The sequence below is a fragment of the Dama dama genome, chromosome 5 (genome assembly GCF_033118175.1).
Source record: "Dama dama isolate Ldn47 chromosome 5, ASM3311817v1, whole genome shotgun sequence".
Classification (NCBI taxonomy): domain Eukaryota; kingdom Metazoa; phylum Chordata; class Mammalia; order Artiodactyla; family Cervidae; genus Dama; species Dama dama.
Genome location: NC_083685.1, coordinates 104520664 through 104543605, shown reverse-complemented (window position 1 = coordinate 104543605; position 22942 = coordinate 104520664). Strand labels below are relative to the sequence as shown.

General features: G+C 51.4%; 2 protein-coding genes and 1 non-coding gene across 3 annotated transcripts; 2 read left to right on the top strand and 1 right to left on the bottom strand.

Moving 5' to 3' along the window:
- The first annotated feature begins 3978 nt into the window (after positions 1-3978).
- Positions 3979-4085, top strand: LOC133058034 (U6 spliceosomal RNA). Its single transcript, XR_009693159.1, has one exon. It is a non-coding gene; the product is annotated as a U6 spliceosomal RNA (small nuclear RNA).
- Positions 4086-14001: 9916 nt separating this feature from the next.
- MED9 (mediator complex subunit 9) lies at positions 14002-18896 on the top strand. The gene is made up of 2 exons (XM_061143667.1): positions 14002-14263; positions 17815-18896. The coding sequence occupies exons 1-2, from the start codon at positions 14043-14045 to the stop codon at positions 18029-18031; spliced, it is 438 nt and encodes a 145-aa protein (XP_060999650.1). The 5' UTR covers positions 14002-14042; the 3' UTR covers positions 18032-18896.
- Positions 18897-20462: 1566 nt separating this feature from the next.
- On the bottom strand, positions 20463-22228 carry RASD1 (ras related dexamethasone induced 1). Its single transcript, XM_061141099.1, has 2 exons — positions 21788-22228; positions 20463-21560 (listed from the first exon to the last, which is right to left on the bottom strand). Exons 1-2 carry the CDS (start codon positions 22071-22073, stop codon positions 21016-21018), a joined length of 831 nt encoding a protein of 276 aa, XP_060997082.1. The 5' UTR covers positions 22074-22228; the 3' UTR covers positions 20463-21015.
- Positions 22229-22942: the final 714 nt, after the last annotated feature.

Below are 22942 nucleotides of genomic sequence, written 5' to 3'. Positions count from 1 at the left end.
TAATAGAAGCAGATTTGTCACTGAGTGTAGATTTTTTCAGGGGGTCGCCATGCTGGGTCTTAGTTGTGGCATGTGAGATCTATATTTCCCTGACTAGGGATCAGACCTGGGCCCCTTGCAATGGGAGCGTGGCGTCTTAGCCACTAGACCACCAGAGAAGTTCCCTGAATGTAAATTTTTACGAAGATTAAGTTAAAGATCATGTATCTAGAAGATCTGTCTGCCTAGAGGTTTAGAATGTGCCTACCTGTTTAGCACAAGCATCCTGGTCAAGCCCAGAGGCCCTGCCAAGTGTTATCTCAGACCTGAGTTCTGGCTGTGACCCCTCCCTCCATGCAAGGACTTGCAGCATCAGGGTTCCTGACTCCGCCATCAGTGCTGTTGATCAGGCCTGGAGAACCCTCCAGCCACAGCCTGGGGCGGGGGGTGAGGACTAGATAGGTGGAGACCCGTCCATGCCTGAAACCCTGGGAACGAAGGCTGTGGCGGGGGTGCATCCCTGCAGGTGGGTGGGGGTGGCGGCAGGTCACCTGTCCCCTTTCCCATTTGGCTTTCCTTTGCAGGCGCAGGTTCCAGGGATCCCGGCAACCCTCCTTTGGCCCACGGGGTGCCCCAAGTTCCCTGTGGGGTCATTCCTGGTCCTGTGCTGCTAACTGGGTCAGGATGGGGCACCGAGGGCTGTCAGCATGGCCGCCTTCCCCATCCCACTCACGCAGCCTCAGAAACTCAATTTCCCCTGAATCCCGACCCGGGAGCCAGACGGACGGGCCTCATTCAAACGCAAGAGGGGAGCAGAGGGCAGGCAGTGCTGTGCTGTTCCATTGTGACTGCCCCAATTACAGAAAAACACTAATTTCATGGGGCTTTTCAGAGCAAAGCAAATCTTTAGAAGGAATTGTCCTCATTTTTTCTCCACAGACAGGAAGCCTACAAGGGCTCATTTTATTTATTAGTCATGTAGATTCAGGTCAATTCCTGAATCTCTTTTGTCCAGCTGCCTCCTCCCATGGGTGCTATGGGAGAGACAAAGGCGAGGTGTTTGTGGGGTGTCTGCAAGGTCCTCTGTGAGCAGAAAGTGACCCAGCACCAAAGGGTCCCTGTGTGGCCTGCACTCACTCCCCCGAGAGTCACCGCTGCACACCCAAGCCCGGTGGAGGCGGGGAAGGTGGGCTCCAGGAGCCCGAACCCCATCTTTGCTCAGTGCCCTCCCCGCATCTACAGCCGTGCTGGGCACTTAGTGCAGATAGTTATATGTTGGGGAGTTTGGGAGAAAGCGACTGCCTACCATATTGCCTCATGAGTTCAGCATCTCTGAAGTGCCTGGAGCAGGTGTTGTGGAGGAGCCCCTGGAGCCCCTAGAGGGCCAGGGACCTTCGGCAAGAGGTGCCATAGCTCAGAAAGCTTGCAGGCCAGCAGGAGGAGTGGCCAGTTTGCAGCAGCCTGACAGTGGCCCTGACATGCGGGGTCCAGCTGGAGTCACTGGTGTTAGAAACACAGGGGAAGGTCCAAGGGGTGAGCGTAGGTGGGCTGCCTGGGGGCACAGCTCTGCCCAGCTTTCTACCTCTGTCAGGTCCACTCTTGGGCCTTTAGCAGGGCCTCTGCCTGGGCCTCAGGGTGGACTGGGCCTGTCTCCCTGGCCAACTCCTTGCTCTGCTGGGTGCAGCTCGGGTGGCGGCTTGACTGCCAGGACTGTGCCTTCATTTCAGGAGCCTTAAAACACTCCTGACAGTTTCCCGGAGATTTTCTCTATCTCACCCTCAACAATGTAATTCTCATCACAGCCCCGCATGAAACTGGCTCCCAGGTGTCATCTAGCTCAAGAAGCCTTGGGTATTTGTCTCAAGGAAGCTCTGAAAAGCAAATGGGAAAACCTGCCCAGCCGAAGCCAACAGGTGCCTATTAAATCTATTTACATTGAGACCTTTTTTTCCCCAAACCTCCTTTATTAGAAACAAATATTTGGACTTAGAGAAGGAAGAAAATGTCTTGCAGGAGGGGTGCCAACTGCACTGTCTACAATGTTCTGCTCATTCCTGGCAGGCAGACTCCAGCTCAGTCTGAGGCGGGTCCAAACAGGAATTGGGATGCTTTGGGGGGCTTTTAAAAACTCCCTCCAGAGACATCCCTGGTGGTCCAGTGAGACTGTGCTTCCAATACAGGGAGCGTGAGTTCTATCCCTGGTCAGGGAACAGGTCAGGCCACAATAAGGCGTGGCCAAAAAATAGAAATAAAACTAATAAAACGAGCAAATGGCTTAAAACTATTAAAAAGACACACACACACACACACACACACACACACACCTCTCTACAAAAGCAGAAATCGACTCTCTCTCTCTCAGGGATACACCCTGGGCCTGACCCCGTCATCAGGATGATCCCTGAGGAGCAGATGGAGAAGAAAAGGACTTTTTAAATGACAGCAGCAACAACCTCCCCATGAGTGTCCTCACAAGGCTGGACGTCAGAAGCCAGAGTACATTCCAACGTGGCCGGAAATGGAGAAAGAAGACTGAGGGGTGGTAAGGGCCATCACGGGACTGTGGCCATGGCCTCTGGCCCTTGGCCCCGTCCTCAGCCAAGGTAACAAAACCACCCTAGCTTTGCAGAGTCCCTGCGAGAACCAAGGGTAGAGAGCAGACCAGGGCCATCACCCAAGGTTCCAGGAGGCACCTTGCTGGTGAGGAGGGAGGGTGCGGAAGTTCTGACGTGTGACGGGAACCTGTGAAGTGCTTGGCCCTGAAGCAGACGGGGTGGGGACTTCTGGGAGTCAGCCTGCTAGTTCACCAGGTGTCTGGGGACTTGGTGCTTTGTCCACAAAGATACAAACAAGACGTGCTCTCCAGAGAGACGCAGGGGCCTGTGGGTCACTGTTCTGTATGTCCGTAGCCCAGAGTACAGGTGGCCAGGCCCAACCAAGACATCGCAGCTAAGTTTAACATCTGCAAGGCCATAAGCCATCCCAGAAAGCAGGTCTGGCTGTCACTGTGTAGCCTGAGTGAGCCACAAAAGCTAACCTCGGGCTGGCAGAGGGGAACCCAGAGTCCTGCTGACATGTGGTCCTGCTGTTGATACCCTGGGTTGATTCTATGCATAATAAAAGATTTCACAGAAGACCCCCAGGAACAGGCCTTAGAGACTGATTGGAAATAGGCCCCCAGGTGTTAATAGCAGTCACCATCCTTGCTGTAAAGAGACTGCCTGGACAATAAGCTTTTGATTGCCAATTCAGAGACATCCATCTCGAATAAACATACCGCCAGCTGTGTGGCACAGTTACCGGCTACACAAGCAGATGAAGAGCCAGGCCACCTCACCCACCAAGTTCTCCCGTCAGAAAGTCGTGGGTGACCCAGATAACTGCCTGTTTGAGGGACCCCGTTTTTCCTTTCTGACACACCAACTCTTTTTTTTTTTTGACACACCAACTCTTGTTCTTATGTTCTAAATTCATCAACAAAGAGTAAACCTACAAAATTCTAGGTACCCCAACTCTCGACCCCAGAAAAGGTAGAACTCCAGATCTGTGCCCTCTCTCTCTCTCTCTCTTTCCTATCTTGCTGGGTGGCCCTGGGTGTGCCATGTACCTTCCAGGACTTCTTAGTAATAAACTTGTTTTTACGAAGTTCCCTGATGGTTATTGCTAAGGTGTGTCTTATACTCATTATAAGAACCACTTGCTGGAGGAGTAGCGAGACCGGGAGCCCCCAGGGCCTTCAGGTAGGGAGCGAATGCAGCATCAGGGTCTTTTCCAATAAGTTGGCTCTCACCTCAGGTGGCCAAACTATTGGGGCTTCAGCTTCAGCATCAGTCCTTCAGTGAATATTTAGTACTGATTTCCTTTACGATTGACTGGTTTAATATCCTTGCGGTCCAAGGGACTCTCAAGAGTCTTCTCCAGCACCACAGTTTTAAAGCATCAATTCTTCAGTGCTCAGCTATCTTTATGGTCCAACTCTCACATCCAAACATGAAAGTGGTGCTCGCTTCGGCAGCACATATACTAAAATTGGAACGATACAGAGAAGATTAGCATGGCCACTGCGCAAGGATGACACGCAAATTCGTGAAGCGTTCCATATTTTTCTGAAAGAGACACGTGCACCCCAATGTTCATCGCAGCACTGTTTATAATAGCCAGGACATGGAAGCAACCTAGATGCCCATCAGCAGATGAATGGATAAGGAAGCTGTGGTACATATACACCATGGAATATTACTCAGCCGTTAAAAAGAATTCATTTGAACCAGTCCTAATGAGATGGATGAAGCTGGAGCCCCTTATACAGAGTGAAGTAAGCCAGAAAGATAAAGAACATTACAGCATACTAACACATATATATGGAATTTAGAAAGATGGTAACGATAACCCTATATGCAAAACAGAAAAAGAGACACAGAAATACAGAACAGACTTTTGAACTCTGTGGGAGAAGGTGAGGGTGGGATATTTCAAAAGAACAGCATGTATACTATCTATGGTGAAACAGATCACCAGCCCAGGTGGGATGCATGAGACAAGTGCTCCGGCCTGGTGCACTGGGAAGACCCAGAGGAATCGGGTGGAGAGGGAGGTGGGACGGGGGATCGGGATGGGGAATACGTGTAAATCCATGGCTGATTCATATCAATGTATGACAAAACCCACTGAAATGTTGTGAAGTAATTAGCCTCCAACTAAAAAAAAAAAAAAAAAAGACAAAAAAGAACATAAAAACAAACAAACAAACATGAAAGTGAAAGTGAAGTCGCTCAGTCATGTCTGACTCTTTGTGACCCCATAGACTGTAGCCTACCAGGCTCCTCGGTACATGGGATTTTCCAGACATGAATACTGGAGTGGGTTGCCATTTCCTTCTCCATAAATGACTACTGGAAAAACCATAGCTTTGACTATACAGACTTTTGTTGGCTGAGTAATATCAACTGTTTTTTAATACAGCAATGTATACAATGTAATACAATGTATACAACATAATATAATGTCTCTGCTTTTTAATATCAGAGAAGGCACTGGCGACCCACTCCAGTACTCTTGCCTGGAAAATCCCAAGGACGGAGGAGCCTGGTAGACTGCAGTCCATGGGGTCGCTAAGAGTCGGATACAACTGACATGACTTAGCAGCAGCAGCAGCAGCTTTTTAATATGCTGTCTAGGTTTGTCATAACTTTCCTTCCAAGGAGCTAGCCTCTCTTAATTTCATTGCTGCAGTCACTGTCTGCAGTGATTTTGGAGTCCAAGAAAATAATCTGTCATGGTTTCCAGTTTTTCCCCTTCTATTTGCCATGATGTGATAGGACCAGATGCCATGACCTTAGTTTTTTGAATGCTGAGTTTCTATTTTTTTTTTTCCCCCTAGGTTTTTTTTTTTTTTTTTAATAGTAGCTATCCTAGTGGGTGTTTTGATTTGATTTCTCTAAGAATTATTGATGTAGAGCATCTTTTCATGTACTTGTTGGTCATTTGTATATCATCGCTATACAAATGTCTTTACCTATTTTTAAATCAGGTTATTTTATTTTTTTTGTTGAGTTTATTGCTATGTCTCAGCACCTAGACACACGGGAACAGCTTGTCACTTCACACTGAACCATGTGCAAGTCAGCTCGCTGCTCACATGAACTCTGTCTGCCTGCTGGACCACATTCTCACATTTCAAAACTTAGTTTTATCTGGTAACCCTGGTAACTGACCTCTCGATAGCCTATTCGGGAATCCCAACGTCCTGTTCTCTAATTCCCAAACGAAAACAAAACAAAATAACTCTGTCCTTGAGCGTAGTTTCTAATCTTTTCTTTCTGATGTGGGCATGTGTTTAGATGATAAACTCACCTGGTAGAGCTGAGTTACGTTTCTGTTTTGTAAAACAAACGAAGGTGTGACACAATGTCCTTCAAAGCCCTTCGAGGTCTCACTGAGCCCATGCAGGGAGGCTGAGGCTGTGGGTTGCTGCTTAAAAGCCGGGGCTTCACAGAGGTGCCCTTTGGGGTGAAGTCGGAGCAGGTGTAGCTCTAGCCAGGCAGGGGACGGGGGGCCTGTGTCCCTCTCCAGTGACTTTTTAAGGCAACGGTGTGTTGCCTCCTGGTTGTTGAGACCTTGATGAACCATGTGTGGAGGGAAGAGCATTAAAGCAAGGACATGTCTACTCAGGACTCGGTTGAAACAGTCATCGTCAGGCAGAGGCCACAGGCCAGACCAGCACAGAGTATCCTTGCTGGGCACCTGCTCCCAGCTGTGAGCAGCATGGCTCTGATGGAGAGCCAGAGGTGAGTGTACAGATACGTGTCACTTTTAAGATCCAGTGCCTAGGCCCTTTGGCAGAAAGAGATGACAGGAAACTGATAAAAACCAATTTTCCTTTTAAAAATGTTTAAGAGACTGAAATTAGATTCCAAGATAACTTAAAAAAAAGAAAAGGAATCTCAGAGGAAGTGAAAATTGCTTCATTTCAATAAAAATGGTCCCCAGAGCTTCCCTGCCATCGCTATGATTCCCCAAAACTCTGCAAGGCTTCTCAGGGAGCCCAGTTCCTCATATTGGCAATTATTGCCCCTTTTAAGGAATTCGTGTTTTTTTTCTCCTTGGTTTAGTTTAGGCTTTTTTTTTTTTTTTTAATGTATCCTTGTATTGAAAACCAAGTTGTAGGTAAATATTAGCTTCTATGGGAAGCCATTCATGGCAAATTGTTGAGGGACAAAACAGGTTACAAAACAACATGATGTCAAATTTGCTTTTAAAAAAATGTATATATTTAAAATGTAGGTGAAGACAGACAACAGAATGTTAAGCATGGATATCTAGGTGTTGAAAGACAGCATTTTTCTTCTTTTGGTGTTTTTTGCACTTCCCCAAAATTCTTTCATCGAATATTTTTTGTTACTAGACTTTAAAATAGGGAATATTATTTTTAGAATTTAAAAAAAAATCCTTAAAAGTCATCTTTTTTCCCATCTAATAAGCCTGGAGGTTTGCCTGTGCTGCTGTGATATGAGGCCACCAGAGACCCAAGAAGAGACCTCAACTACTCACCCTTTCCCCACCCCGCACCCCCCCACACCCCCACCCACCACCCAGGAGCAGCGACCACATCTCATTCGCCCAGAGCACACCTGGCAAGTTCTGGGGGTGGTTGCTGCACAGGAGCTGGGTGTGTGAAGGCCAGCCAGCCATGCCACCCCTCTCCCATCTTCCCACCAAGGCCACTTGAAGAGAGCTGGTCATTCCCGTCTCCCTGCCCCCCCGAGCTGGCAGGGCCCACATTGTTCAGACCAGACGCAGTGGCATCTGCCCCTGGTACATGGGGATGGAGGGTCAGCAAGTATCACCTCTGGGGAACTCAATTATGGGTCAGTGCCAGACGGCCCTGTGCCTTGGATCAGGCTCTATGCCCCCCACCCCCCCATACACAAGACAAATCACTTCCTGAGTCCCCCCCAGTGCTCTCAGCCTTCCCTCCTCGCTCTTGGCCAGGCTCCATCAGTGCTGACTAACCCCTCACCTCCCGCCCCCAGTGCCGCATCACACGATGATGAGATCGTGAGCCTGGCTGCACATGATGCTGAAACCAGAGCTGAAATGCAGAAAGAGCAGGAAAGAAGACGCAGTGATGATTCTATTTGCTCTGATGTCCGCCTTGCTTTTCCTGCACCGCTGGCTAATTGGACACCATGTGTGGACAGCTTCCCAGATGTGTAGCCACAGATCAGGAAGAATCAAAAAGAAATTGTCTTTTAACCCCATTCCCTGGGCCCGAGCCCCAGGCACTGTGCCTCACCCTGGACTGGATGGTCTCTCACCGCCCCCATGTCTGGGTGGTCAGGGATGGTTACCCCTGAGACACCAGTGTACTGGTGGTAGAATCACTCACCTGAGGGCACAGAGCTGGTGGTACCTGGCACATGTGGGGTTGGAGCCTTTTCTCCGGGCCTGTCCCCAGGACACACTGTCCCTATAGCCTGAGGTCACATGGGGAGGGGCTCCTGTCACTACTTCAGGTTAACTCTGCACCTTGGCTCCTTTCCCCCCCAACTCCACCCCGATTCTCACTGCACGAAAACCCAGCTGTCACCCAGGAAACCCGCTGGCATCCACTGGGGTCCTCCTGGAGGGCAGCACTGGCCCCTGGGGCCCTCCATCCAAGCCTGGTTTTTCTGTAACTTGGCTGCCCAGGACTTTTCAAAAGTGGGCAGGGAGCTCCTGGGACCCCCAATTAGGGGAAAAGTCTTCCACGCTGTCTCTTCTCCTTGCATCCACAGTGGCCACTGGTCAGACTGTGACAAAAGCCGGCCCTCTGGTCAACTGTCACTGAGGCCACCGGAAAAATCACGACTCAGGTAAGCCAGCGATGCTCCCAGAGGTGTAACACCCACTCCCCATTTGCTCTGGGCCCCTAAGCACTCTCCTCACCACCAGCCCTGAGTTCTTCCAACAACAATGAGTACTTCCTGCGGGTTTCTACCGAGTGAAGATGCTGTGGAGGAAGTACATGTAGACCGGAAACGCCCGTCCCTGAATATCCCCTCCCGATTTTGATTTTGTCCTTGAGTCAGTGTTGCAGGCTTCTCCCAATTCCCCCACCAACAGGTGACTCCGTCCACCTCCCCAGGCCCTGCTTCCTAGTCTACGAGATGAGGGTGCCACGGGGGCAAGCCGGGACCCGCAGGCCTGTTCTCTGCAGCTGGGCCTGGGTTCTCCCTCCTCCCTGTCCGGCAGGTCTTGGTACAGACCAGGGGCCAGAACATGGTGTGTGGACTGGCAGGCGGGTCTTCTGATGACTCTTCAGATCACACCTTGTGGCTGAGCCAAAGACTGGCAGGACATGTTCAGCGCTCACAGGGCCACCTTTCCAGAGATGTGGTAAACAGAAATGGACAGAGGCTGCTGGTCCATCTCGACGCCACTTCCAGGGTTCAGCTTGGAGCCTGTCATCCTTACAGCCTGGGGACATTCTAAATGTCTGCTATTACAGGCACCTCTTCCCATCCCAAGAGGTCAGAAACCCAGCCATGGGACCAGGGCCACCGGACTAGCTCACAGGCAGCGTCCCTGGTCTCCAGCAGCACTGCCAGCTACATAATAATTTTTAACTGTAGTTTTGCAACTGCAGTTAGTAATCGAAAGTCAAAAGTCTTACAGTAAATCCGGTAAGAAAAACAAAGTAACTACCAGAAAAGGGAGGAATTCAAGTGAGGAAAAGGGTTAATAGGACTGGCTCAGGCTGAGCCCATTGAGACAGAAAAGCTTGGCTCACATATCCTCTGAGTGAAAATGACTGAGTGAAGAGGTCATCCAGTGTAATGCATTAGGACGTAACAAACCATTTTAGACCAAACCACTTCCTGGAAGGGATTGCCTCTCATTTTTATTAAATCCAAAGTGGTTGGAGGTCTGGCAAAAAAAAAAAAAAAAAAGAAGAAGAAGAAGAAGAAGGAATAAAGACTTAAGGTTTTATGGAGAAAATTCTGAGTCTGAAAGAAACTTAGTCAAATTTGTGTGCTGAAATGAGGGCTTCTGAGAAATGAAACACTAAGATAAGTAAGTGGAGAAACTGGTCATCACAATAGAATAAGAAGAGGGTGCTTGAAAGGAATAAAAAGAAGATGAAATAGTATTTGGAGAGGAGAAAGACCATCCTCAGGGTGGGTTGAGGTAAGGCCTGAGAGGTGAGTCGTGGCTGGGATTAGGTGATTCCAGGTATCCGTAGCACTGTGCTGGCCTGAACTGTGATCACTGCTTTTTTTTTTTACTTGCAAAAATCAAAGTAACATGTAGTTTTCCAACTCGCCTGAGGCTCCAGTTAATGAAAGAAAAGGATGAATCAGATGTAAGATAGAGCTTTGAAGACAAAGCCCCATCATTCAATGACAAGATCAGTTTAACAATCCCCACGATGTTTGTCTGACAGAGGAATTACTATTTTTGGACTTGACGTAGCAAAGATATATCACGAGCCTATTTATAGCTATTCGTGGTGTAGGTCCGCTGAGCGAATCAGAGAGCTCAGGGCTTTGATGTAGCCTGGTTCTCAAGTGTGTTCTTGTAGTAACAGTTTGTTTCAGGAGTAATCATGAGGGGTTTTTGAGACATTTATCAGAACAGTAGCAGTAGTAGCTAAAGCTTCAGTGGTGGCTCCTACGTGTCAGGGACCATTAGGGGTCCTCTCCACAGGGTAACTCCTGTAACCCATTCAGGAGTAACTGCCTGGGTAACCTCCCATTAGGAGCCGTTATGATTCCATTTTTCAGATGAGGAATCTGAGGCACAGGAAGGCTTGTCCAAGGTTACACAGCCAGAAAGAGCAGAGCCTGGGTTCCTCAGTACCCACTCCCACACTTGGCACTTGTTCACAGTTTTCCTTATAATATATAAAAGAAATTTGACAGCACACAGAAAGGTGCAGGGCCTGTTATACAACTTCACCTGCCCTGTGACCATGAGGTGCACCCTTCAGTTCTTTAAAAACATTTTGACATGTATGCTTTGTATCTATGGATCATACACATTGTTATTTTTCATGTTGCAAATGTATGTATAAGTAGCAATATACTCTATCTGCTTTGTATAACTTGCTAGTTTTTTTCCTCTCACCGTTAGGACTGAGATCTGTCCAGATAGATACGTGTCACCCAGGTCCACGGACACTGGCGGCACCTGGCTCCTGGGCATTTGAAACGTGGCTATTCTAGCTGAGATGTGCTATGCATGTAAAGTACAGAGTAGATTTCAAAGAGTGCTTAGTCTCTCAGGTGTCCAACTCTTTGTGACTCCATGGACTGTAGCCCACCAGACTCCTCTGTCCATGGGATTTTTCAGGCAAGAATACTGGAGTGGGTTGCTATTTCCTTCTTCAGGGGATTTTTCCAACCCAGGGATAAAATCTGTGTCTCCTGCATTGGCAGGTGGATTCTTTACCTGCTGAGCCATCGAGGAAGCCCAGATTTCAAATACCTCTTTGATAATTTTTAGTACTGATCACATGTGGAAATGATAACGTTTTGGATACATGAGTTAAGTAAAATACATTACCAAAATCAATTTTACCTATTTCTTTTGATTCTTTGTGTGTGGCTACCAGAAAACTGAAAACAACACAAGTGGCTTGCCTTCTGTCTCTGTCGAGGGCACTCATGCAGCTCACTCCTCCTAAATGCCCTAAGTCTGGGAGAAAGTCTGAATAGTCAGAAGTGATTGTTACTGCTCCCAGGGACTTTTCTAGGTGATGGATGTGGAATAACCCGTTCAGTCTTCCTGGGAGGTTATGCAGAGTCTGAAGCTATGAGCCTCAGATGGGCTGAGCAGCGCCTGGCCTGGCCACCAGCAGCCTACAGGGGCCTGAGAAGCAGGGAGAGCTTCCCAAGGACTCAGCAAGCTTTGCTCCAGGCATCAATGCCACACGGTTGTTTCTGTGGAGTTTTCTGCCTTTCTTTTTTTTTTACTTTCAACAGAGAAGTTCTGAGCAGGCACACACTTGTGTTAATTTCAGCTTTAATGAAGCCAGCACAGGCAATGTTTCCCTGACATCTGCCTGAAATGTTATGAGGTCAGCTCCACTTTTTGCCACTAATTATATTAACTATTTTTAGGGCAAACTGTCAAGGCACCTACTCCATTCCTGCTTTCTACGTTTTCAATTCATTTTCTTTACCCATATCTATTTATACCTGAAGTGTTTTTTTCTTTTTAAAGAGATACCCTCATCATTCTACCAATGATAAAGTTGGGGCTGGTAATGAAGTTATAAACACGCCAGGAGGGAAAGATGACGTGTGATTTCTACAGGGAGATTATTGATGAACGTGGGATTCTTTTCTGATTCTGAATAAAAACCTCACATTAACATTTTGAACCACAAAGTCACAGGGCTGGTAGGGACCTGAGGTCTCCTCTGTGTTGGTTACGACCAGAGTCTTGCTGTCTGACAGCTGTGTGACCTGGGTCAGATTCTTCACCATCTATAAAACAGAGACGTTAACATCTACCTTCCAGAGTTTTTTGTGGATTACATGAGATGATTGTGCTCCGTCCCTTGTACCTACTTTCAATACACAGTAGTTGTGGTAATTACTATTATTATTACTACACTGCTTTTATGTCCCCAGGCAAATTCCAAGGGTGTACAGCCTCTTCAAGCCCGTCTGGTCCTGTCCCAGGAGGACCTTCTTCCTCCTTCTCCACCAGAACCCTGAACTTTCTCCCAAGGGGAGAGACCCACAGTCAGCAGCCCCCCCCCCCACCCCCGTGCTCACCTGTGGGGTGCAGTTTTTATAAGAAAACTGTGCTGAGGCTATTACCAAAGTGCCCTCTGACACACCGTCCACCCTTCCCACTTCCTTTCACAGTCTCCTCCCCTGGGACTTGCCTCTACAGACTCCTCCAAGATGCCTCTGAAATACCAGCACTGATGCTTCCTTGGCACTGGCCACCTTGCTCTTCAGTGTTGCTGCTCATCTTGCCACTGACTGTGGACTCCTCAGCTCTCTAAAGCCTATGGGGTTGGGTGGGGGTGGGACTTTCCAGCCAAGCCAGGATGCCAGTCCTCATCACACAGCCCCCACATGGTGGCTCAAGAGGGCTTGTTTTGAGGAACATACCCACAAACCCACCAGGAGTCCCCTACTTTGACCTAAGATCCCAGGGCTCATGCAAAGGGCACCTTCAAAGGTCAGCCATGTGTCTGAAGTTGGAAAGTGGTTTGGGCTCTACCATGACCCTGAACTAAAGATTTCAGAGGTGAGCATACTGAGACCAGGGACTTCAGGAGCTAGTCCACAGGTACGGAGAGTACCTGACATTGACTTCTCCCTCGGATACGGTATTTATTCCTGGCACTGATCCCCAGCACCTCATGGGAAATAGATGGGGAGACAGGGGAAACAGTGTCAGACTTTTATTTTGGGGGGCTCCAAAATCACTGCAGATGGTGACTGCAGCCATGAAATTAAAAGACGCTTACTCCTTGGAAGGAAAGTTATGACCAACCTAGACAGCATATTAAAAAGCAGAGACATTACTTTGCCAACAAAGGTCCATCTGGTCAAGGCTATGGTTTTTCCAGTGGTCATGTATGGATGTGAGAGTTCGACTGTGAAGAAAGCTGAGCGCCAAAAAAATTGATGCTTTTGACCTGTGGTGTTGGAGAAGACTCTTGAGAGTCCCTTGGACTGCAAGGAGATCCAACCAGTCCATCGTAAAGAAGATCAGTCCTGGGTGTTCATTGGAAGGACTGATGATGAAGCTGAAACTCCAGTACTTTGGCCACCTCATGCGAAGAGCTGACTCATGGAAAAGACCCTGATGCTGGGAGGGATTGGGGGCAGGAGGAGAAGGGGACGACAGAGGATGAGATGGCTGGATGGCATCACAGACTCGATGGGCATGGGTTTGAATAAACTCCAGGAGTTGGTGATGGACAGGGAGGCCTGACGTGCTGCGATTCATGGGGTCGCAAAGAGTCGGACACGACTGAGCGACTGAACTGAACTGAACTGAACTGAACTGAATCCCTTTTGGCCATCTCTGCTCGGAGGAAGTTGAGACAGCCTCCCCATCCTTTCCCCACAGTTAGCACAGCGTGTCACCCAGAAGATGCATATTAACTGTTCAGTGTATTTCTGGGTCCATAGGGTAGGCGCAAGGCCTCGTCCCTGGAGGCTTATGCGCGGGTGGGAGCCGTGGGTCCTTCCCCTCGGATCCTCCACGTCCGCGGGCCCAGGGCCTGACACCCGCAGGTGCGGGAGGTGCTGTTCACTCTTCCTGAGACCTCATTTATTTCTTGTATTGGTTGCTTTTGGACTCTCTTTGTAACGTGAATAGGAATAAGATGTTATTCCTGAGGTATACCTTCTATTTCTGACATAGAAAAATTTAGCTGTCTCTGCGTACCACCAAATCCAGGCCACCCAGGACCAGCCGCCCGTTGCCTAGTAACGACCGCCAGGCCCGGCCCCGCCTCCGCGGCGCACGGTGCTGACATCATAATCCGCAACACTTCCGGCGCGCGGAGCCGCCTGTCCGGCTGATCGGCTGCTGGGGTCCCGGGCACCATGGCCTCTGTGGGTATTGCTGCCGGTCGGCAGGCTGAGGACACGCTGCCGCCGCCCGCCGAGCCTCCGCTGCCGGAGATGAAGCCGCTGCCGCCGCCGCAGCCGCCGCAGTCTGTCTCAGCGCAACAGCCGCAGCCCGCGCCGAAGCCTCCATCCCCTGCAGGTGTGAAGGCGGAGGAGAACTGCTCCTTCCTTCCCTTGGTTCACAGCATCATTAAATGGTAAGGGCCCGGGGGGAATCAGCCCGCACGCCCCCCGCTGCCCGTCACGTGTCCGAACTCCAGGGGCCCCCTGCGGTACCAAGGTACATACCCGGAGGGGAGCGGCCACGCCGAGACCACCGCGAGCAGTCCCAAGTGTTCAACAGTCGATCCTGGGAGTTGCCAGGCCCTGTGCTGGCAGGCAGCGTTCTTAAAACGAAGCCAGGGTAGACAGCAAATGCACGGACGCTGCGGGCAGACCACTCGGGTGCAGCTTGTGAGCCTGTTTTCCCACAGATCCGACAGATAGTGTCATCTTCCATGTGTGGCACACTGCTAAGTGCTGTGGCGTGTGCACGTGGAGGGGCCGACTTTTCATCCCCACCTTGCTCACCAGTTAGAAGGGGAAACTCATGAGCGAAATAACCCATAATGCAAAGAGGTTATAGGGGTGATGATAAGAACTTTACAGGAGTAGGGTGCTGACCTCCAGAGAGCACTCGGGTGCCCTGTCATGGCAACACAGGAGTGATTGTCTTCTTTTGGCCAGTCTTCAGATCACCTGAGTTTTCAAACTGATCCTTAGAAGGAAAACACACACACACACACACAGCCAAAATCTCCCCAGTCCCCACATTTGCCCAAATTATTTTTTACTGTTATTTATGTCCACATGATAGCAAAGTTTAAACCCCTGGGCTTGAATTTTTTATTCAGCCATTAAAAAATCAAAGCAAAGTGGATTACAACAAAGTTACTTTTACAGTAATATTCAAGTGAACATCAACATGCTCTTGGATGTTTTGCTGAAATGGAATCGATACAACACGAAAGTATTGCTGATGGCGCAGCCGGTTTAGAGTTGAGGCGGATTAGATTCACTTGCCCTGGGATGACCTGACGCTTCCACTGCTTTCCAGATGACTGTGAAGACTTTGTTCTCACAGTAGTCACAGTAGACCTTGACTTCATCTGGCTTCACTTGGTGTGAACATAGTGTTTATCGGGCAAGGCAGACTGTTCTGTTCCCAGGAGCCTGTAATCAGGTAGCACTGCTAGGCAGAGTGACCAAGCAAACAAACACAGAAGCAGACCTGGAGTCCCAGGCATTATCCAGGATCAACCCAAATATGCTTATTCAGATTTTAGAAATAATACAGAAAAATGAAGAAAACACAGAGTGTACACATTCTCAGAGTCTGTTTTTGACCCTGATAGAGCAGTTGGGTTGGGGTGGCCTTAAAGATGGAGCTGTATCGTCCACGAGAGAGAGCATGGGCTTTGAAGTCAGATCTTCTTGAGTTCAGATCTGCATGTTGATACTTGCTTGTGTTGGAATCTTAGTTAAGTGCGTAGCCTTTCTAGGCCTTGATTGTCTTATCTCTAATATACCAGTAATAATTGTTGTTCGTTGTTCAGTCGCTCAGTCGTATCTGACTCTTTGCAACCCCATGGACTGCAGCACACCAGACTTCCCCATTCTTCACTATCTCCCAGAGTCTACTCAATCTCATGTCCATTGAATAGGTGTTGCCATCCAAAAATGAACCGCAAATGATAGCTCTATAAGGTACCGGCTGAGTGACCTTGGTCGGACAACTTAAAGGCTTGTACTTTCCCAAGATTTGTTTTTAGGAAAGAGTCAGCCACAGAGTATCTGGACTGGGGAACACTAGGCACATTGTGGGAGCTGGGGGAGGGGAGCCGTACTGAGAATAGGAGCTTGAGAGCAAGTCCACAGACTGGACATTGAGACCCAGCCCCACCCTTCACCCATACCTCCCCTTTCCTGTCCCCAACTTCTCAACCGGCAGCCAAAGAAAATAGACTCTCTTGGGTGTCTGACCCCAGAGACACTGAACCTGGGAGTTGAGGAGTCATCTGAAGTTTTTGAGCTGGTGCTTAGGTTTTGTGAAGGTAGATGGGACAGAGGTCTTTAGGAGGAGGAGAGGACTGGGGCCCACAGGAAGCTGGGGAGTAGGAGGAGGAGCAGGGATGAACCGAGGGTGGTGGCAGGCAGAGCCGCAGCCTGACTGAGGGGACGGTGGGTGCCCAGCACACACAGGTGCAGGTGTGGGATGGTCATCCCCATTCAGACTGCAGGTGATCAGTTAGAAACATCCACATACCCATAACAGTCAGGTCATCTAGCCGTCTGAGGTGCATTTCAGGTGAGAAAAGCAAGAATCAGAACCATGTGTGTAGTGTGGTTACATTTTTGTCAAAACAAAAACAAAAAATGATTCAGTTACACATATATGGACCCTCTTTTTTTAAAAAGTATTCTTTTCCATTATGGTTTATCATAGGCTATTAAGTATAGTTCTCTGTGCTATATGGTAAGCCCTTATTGTTTAGAAAATTTTTATTTTTTTTTTGTTTGTTTTTACCTTGTCTTTTCAGACGTATGTGTTGTGAATCAGTTTTCTTAAAACTATAATTTAATTTCAAAATTGCCTTGGGACTTAAATTTGTAACAATGTGTTAGCACATATGCCATCCAAGTGGAATGATTTCAGAAGTCCAGATGGTGTCTGTCAAGAGTTGTAGATCAGAGCTGAGACATGAAGGAGACAGAATATAAAACGCTTTCTTGAAGCTGGGGTGAGGTGCACCAGAGTTGGTGTGTGTGAATCAAGGGCCTCAGAAGACAACAGGAAGTGTCTTTATTCGTTTCCCAGAATAAACTATTGATTCTCCAGATCTTGCTTCCGAGTTTGAGTTATTGATAAATAGTGAGCAGGCCCCAGTGCATCTCATCTGTCAGGAATGAGCTCTAACTAGCGGATCACCAGGAAAGATGGCTATTCTGTCTGCGTAAGCAGAGAAATGATTAATAATAAACATGAATTAGCACCATCTGGGTTGAAATTGCCCAATAGGGATGAAGTTTATTGAAAGAAATAAATGATCCTTGACAGCTTTCCCCTCTTGTGCCTCAGTGGGTGACTTTTAAAACAGCCTTTGCATTGGCTTTTAGATTTTAGTCTCAACCGCCTGTTTTCAAAGGTTCATCCATTCATTTCCTAACTTAAAAAATGTACAGGAGCAACTGGGCTGTTTCTTTGTTCTCAGGTGAAGAGTTTTGTTCTTGCTTCCTTTTGATTTTGCTGTGACAGGGAACATGGGTCTCTGGGCAGCCGACAGTAGCTAAGAGTGAAGATATGATCCCACCTTTAAAGTGAGCGGGACCAGAAGGCCAAGTTTACCCGAGTTGTTGGGAGAGGTGGGAGAGAGAGAGTACCTGCTGAAAGTTTTCCAGTAGCTGTGACTAATGTAAAATTTATGAATAGCTCTGTGGAAATCAGATTGCGTATTAACAGGTTCAGGCATCAGAACATCAGCTAAAATTAGCTCTTGCTCATTGATCGTCTCCTGAATGGTCTGCAGTGTCTCATGTAAGAAGGAATGTGGTGCTTCATTAGGTTTTACTTGCCACTTGTTGCCTGATGCTGGTGATGCACAGCTCAATGGGGGACACAGGCCTGACAGGCATTCTACTGCAGGGTTGAGGGTAGTGAGGAGGGAGCTCTCAGGTTGCTGGTGCTAATGCCTGCCCTCTGCCCCTGCAGCATGGACAAGGACAGTCCCGACGTCCACCAGGACCTGAACACCCTGAAGACCAAGTTCCAGGAGATGCGCAAGGTGGTCAGCACCATGCCTGGCATCCACCTGAGCCCAGAGCAGCAGCAGCAGCAGCTGCAGCGCCTCCGAGAGCAGGTCCGGACCAAGAACGAACTGCTGCAGAAGTACAAGAGCCTGTGCATGTTTGAGATCCCCAAGGAGTGACGAGCCGACCCCAGGAGGAGTGCTGGGGCCCCGGCTTCCTGTCTCCCAGCCCTGTGGAACGGCTCTGGTACTGCCTGCTTAGCTGAACTTTAGCCCTGACTGCAGAGCCAGTGCCCGAGCTGGTTCCCTGGGCATCCTCGTGTACTGTCCCCCCGTCCAGATGCGCAGTAACTGCCTGCTGAAGGAGGAAGGCTTCCTGAGGCTGGGAGGTGGGGCCTCCTCTTGCATCTGGGGAGGGACACAGCAGGAAGGGAGGCGGCTTCCCTCTGCCCCTCTCCACCCACCGCAGACGGTGCGGGTACCAGGAACCTGGTGTCCAGTGAGCAGCAGTGTGTGTGGACAGTTAGGCCTGCACACGCATGGAGAAAGGCCTTGAGAGAAATACATGGTTTCAGAGACTGTGGGGTGGCCTTTTGTGCTGGAATAGTTGTTTCTTTCTGTTTGAGGCATGGGTGTTACTGTTCATGAGGTATCAACCAGGAGCCCACCGGGCGCCCCCGCCCAGGTTCTCTGCCGCCCATGTCCTTGTTACTCATCGCTCCTGCTCCTCTGTCCCTGTCACCTTCCGTCAGCTTAGCCACTTACTGCCCAAGAACGGCCAGACCACCTCAGACCACGTGGTCTCCTCAGCCGCGGTCTGACGAGATGAACAGACGCCCTCTTCAGCTTTCCCAAGTCCTGTCCCTGGTCCACTGATGACCTCCCCTCTGGCCTTCTCACTGCGTGCACTCGGGGATCACATGGAAAAGAACAGCTCTGGGCCATGATTCTGATGGCCCCTTGGAGTGGGGGAAGCTGGCCCTGGCAATCGTGCAGCCCAGGCCTGGTTCATAGATGTTTATAAACACCCTTGTTTCTCCAGACAGACATTGCGTTTCTGTGACCAGCCTGAGGTGAAAGCCTCTGAAACATGTGGGGACAAGTGGCGAGTATCACTCAGATCTAGAGTGGGCTCATCCCTGTGCCAGCCGTGTCAGGGCTGACGGGCGCCCGCCAGTTGGCAGGAATGTAGGCTATAAGGGTGTTCCGAGCAGGGGTTCTGAGTCTGCTGGCAGCCACCTGTCAGGTGTCCAGGGGAAGGGTGAGGTTTCAGCAGCCTCACCCAGAGGAGCAGGCTCTGAATTTAAGTGGGTGTCACCTGAGGCCAGCTCTGCTGCGGGGCTGTTATAAACTGAATCAGTTATTTTTTTGAAGTTTCAAGAGTACAGTACTGTGTGGGCCGATTTTAAGGCTCCAACCAAATAACCATGGAATGTGAAGCTCAGAAATACCAGGCGGCCGGGCCTTGCTGCGAGACTGCAGTGGACATGGGCTCCTCGTGGGTCTCCTTTGTGCTCCAGTGTTGTGACCTGTGACGCTTTTCAGGAGTGTGATTAAAAGAACTTGTGCTCTGCTGTCAGGACGTCTTGGGTCTGTACTGAGACATTTCACGTTAGGACATCCCCGTGATAGTTGAGAGGTAGTCTCCCCTTTACGCAGAGGAGACTGAGCAACTGGGAGCACCTCCATTCCGTGCCCCGCCCCCAGCCCCAGGACATGGCCACACCAGCTACACCAGCATGAGCATGGGGTGACCCTTCTGGGAGTGGAATCCGACACCAGGGTACAGGTGGCCGAGAGGGTTGTCCTGCCTATGGTCAGCTCCTGGGCCGTCATCCCTCCTTGTGGATGTAGGTCAGGTCCTGGCTGGGAGCAGTCCACCAAAGCAGAGTTAGAGTCCTCCCCTGGGACACCTGGGCTCCTCACTTGGATTCCTGGGCAGCGGGCGCCATGCAGAGACGTTGCCCATGGCCCTCAGAGCAGCCTGCAGCAGAAGCATCTGCTCTCTGTTTCACAGGTGGAAAATCAGGCTTGCCAGGGCTCCCTTGCCCCGGGCTTGTGCAGTCTCATGTGGCGGAGCGAGCCGGGTCCCCAGGTGGGAGCCAGTGACCTCAGCTGCAGAGGGGGTGCTGGACCCCCCTGAGGAGGGAGGAGGGCCGGAGGGGCCAGGGCCACAAATCGTGACTAGGTCCAGGTGGCTCGGTGGTGGAGCCTGCAGCCAACTCAGGACAAGGGTCCTGCACAAAGGAGGACTTGAGTGACCCCTGAAACCGTTGATGGTTCCAGGTTTGGTGGTGTTTTGTTGCCCTGGGCCTGTGCTGAGCATAGGACCTGGTCAGTCCCGGAGGCCCTTGGGGGGTCTGGGGGTGGGGGGGCAAGTAGGTAGTGCATGGCTGAACCCTGAAGCCCTTTATTTGTGTCCTGACTTTCTCAGGAATGGATCCCAAACAGAAGGGCTTCCAGCTGTTGGGAGCTTTTCTGGGGCCTTCTCTCCAGGGAGCTGTTTTCAGGCCAGGGTTAGTGTCCAACTCTGGGAAAAGCGAGTCCAGTTCCACAGAAGTAGAGACCTGCCCTCCCTCCTCCCCCATTTCTGAAGCCAGAGGAAGCATGGTTTTCCATTTTAAATTACTTTATTTTATAATAAAAAACCAGTAGCAATAACTTTAAAGACTCAACACGCAGTGCAAACACCTAGGTAAGATCTTGTTCATGTCCAGGGTGACACCAGAACTCTATTATAATAAAGTGCAAGTTTTATGTTTTGCTTTGTGCAATTGCACACACATGTAAACAAGTCACTCCTTATGATCTGACCCCACCCTCGGTTTCGGGCCAGCTGTCATGGCAACCCCCAATCACACAGATAACGCCCCGCTCCTCCTGCCGGCAGGACAAGCTTAACTTCCACCCCCGCCCCCATTTTTAGGGCTTTGTGAGAAACGGAGTAGTGGGCGCCAATGGGCGTCGGAAGTGGGGGGAGTCGGGCCTCAGCCAGTTCTCGTTCCTTCCCGAGCAGATGACGGTCCCTTCTCTGCTCTCTGAGACTCTCCGGTGCACGGGCTGGGGCGCCGGGAAGGAAGACGCCCGCGGTTTGGGGGCACGTGGCCCCGACACTCGAACTACAGGGCCTCCTGAGGCTCTAGGGCCACGTGGGGCGGGGGCTCCTAGCTGATGACGCAGCGCTCCTTGTCCTTGGCCTGGCCGCCGCCGCTGGCCTTCTCGCGTATGTACATGAGGTCGCTGTGCACGCTCGGCCTGCGCGCCCAGGGCGCCAGGATGCCCAAGGCGTCGTCGCGGTCGCCGCCCGCTCGCCGCAGCCTCTTGCCCTGCAGCGCCTTCTGGTGCAGCGCCTCGCAGTGCTGCGCCGACACGCGGCGGTGCAGGTCCGGGCTCATCTCGCGCGGCAGGTTGGCCATGGCAAAGAGCGCGTGGAACATCTGGTCCAGGCTGCTGTTCCTCTTGGCCGAGATCTCGAAGTAGGCGCAGCGCCGGGGGTCGGCGCCCACCAGCTGATGGATCTCGTGCGGCTCGACCTGGCGGTGGAAGTCGCGGTCCCCCTTGTTGCCACAGATGACCAGGGGCACGTCCACGTCCTCCTTGGTCTTGTTCTTGAGGCACGACTTGGTGTCGAGAATCTGCCGCTTGAGCCTTCGGACCTCCTCGAAGGAGTCGCGGTTGTCCAGGCTGAACACCAGGATGAACACGTCTCCTGCGGGGGACAGAGCGGAAGAGGAGAGGGTGAGGGCGGCTACCAGGGGACAGCTGAAGCGGGCTGACTTCGGGGGCTCCGGCCCCCGCGAGGGGCACGCTGACCTCTCCAGCACCCATCGTGGCGCGCGGACCGCGCCTCCAGCCCGCGCGCCCCGAGACGAGGGGTCCCGGGCACCGCGGCGGCGCGCTCCCTCCCCACGCCCGCTGCTGGCCGCCACGGCTCACCGGTAAGAATGGAGAGGCGCCGCATGGCGGGGAACGGGTGGTTGCCGGACGTGTCGAGGATGTCCAGCTGGTAGATCTCGCCGCGGATGCAGTAGAACTTGCGGTGGAAATCCTCGATGGTGGGCGTGTAGGCATCCTCGAAGTGGCCCGTCAGGAAGCGCGACACGATGGCCGTCTTGCCCACCTTGGACGAGCCGAGGACCACCATGCGGTAGCAGTTCTTGGCCGGGACTCTCAGCTCCGAGTCGCTCGGGCACATCTTCTTGATCATCGCAGACAGTTTCATTGAGCAGAGGGACCGAGGGGGCCGGGCACGGGGCCGTGAGACGAGCAGACGGTGGTTGGGGCGCAGGGCAGAGTTCGGCTCGGCCGGCTCGGGCTTGGGCTCAGCGGGGCTCTGAATCTCGGACAAAAGCTCTGGCTCTGCGCGTCCAGCGCCGCCCTTATATGCAGCCAGCGTGGCCGCCCCGCCCCGCCTCGCCTTGCGCGTCACCGTGCGCACGCCCGCGGGCCCCACTGCGCCCTCCGTCCACCTCCGCTGGCCGCTGCCCTCTCCCGCTGGCGGGACTTGGGAAGGGCAGCCAAGGGTCTGCCCCCTACTTGCGGGCGCGCGGACCCTGCGCTTCTCCGCTGCTTCAGCGGCCGCAAGGGCGTCGGGGACCCAGTTCTGGCTGGGCTTCCGACCACATGCAAGGACCCCGTCCCTCCCTCCACCCCTTCCCCACCGCAGGACTCACACGCGCACACTTTCTTTGGAACGCACTTTCCTCGGAGAATAAGAACAATGGGCAGCATGACGGCAGGTGTGTGCCAGGTGCCAGGCACCGCGCCCGGGTCCTTGCGCACCTTCTCACCACCTCTGAGAACGGGGCCGGCCCAGCCCTCTGGCGTCCCGGGCGGCGGTGTCACTGGGAGGTGGGCGCTGCCCGCTCCCGCCGCCAGAGGGCAGCTGAGGCCCCGCCGGCGGAGTCGGGATCCCGGAGCTCGGCGCTCGGGACTGGAATCCGCGAATCCAGAGCTTCTGGATCCCGCGCCCCACCGCAGGCTTCAGCTCCTTTCTCCCAACCAGAGAGGCGCTGGTTCCTGGTAGGAGTTTCAGCCAGAGGTTGCCCCTGACGTCTTCCTGTTGGAGCCTGGAAGGACCAGAGGCTTGCC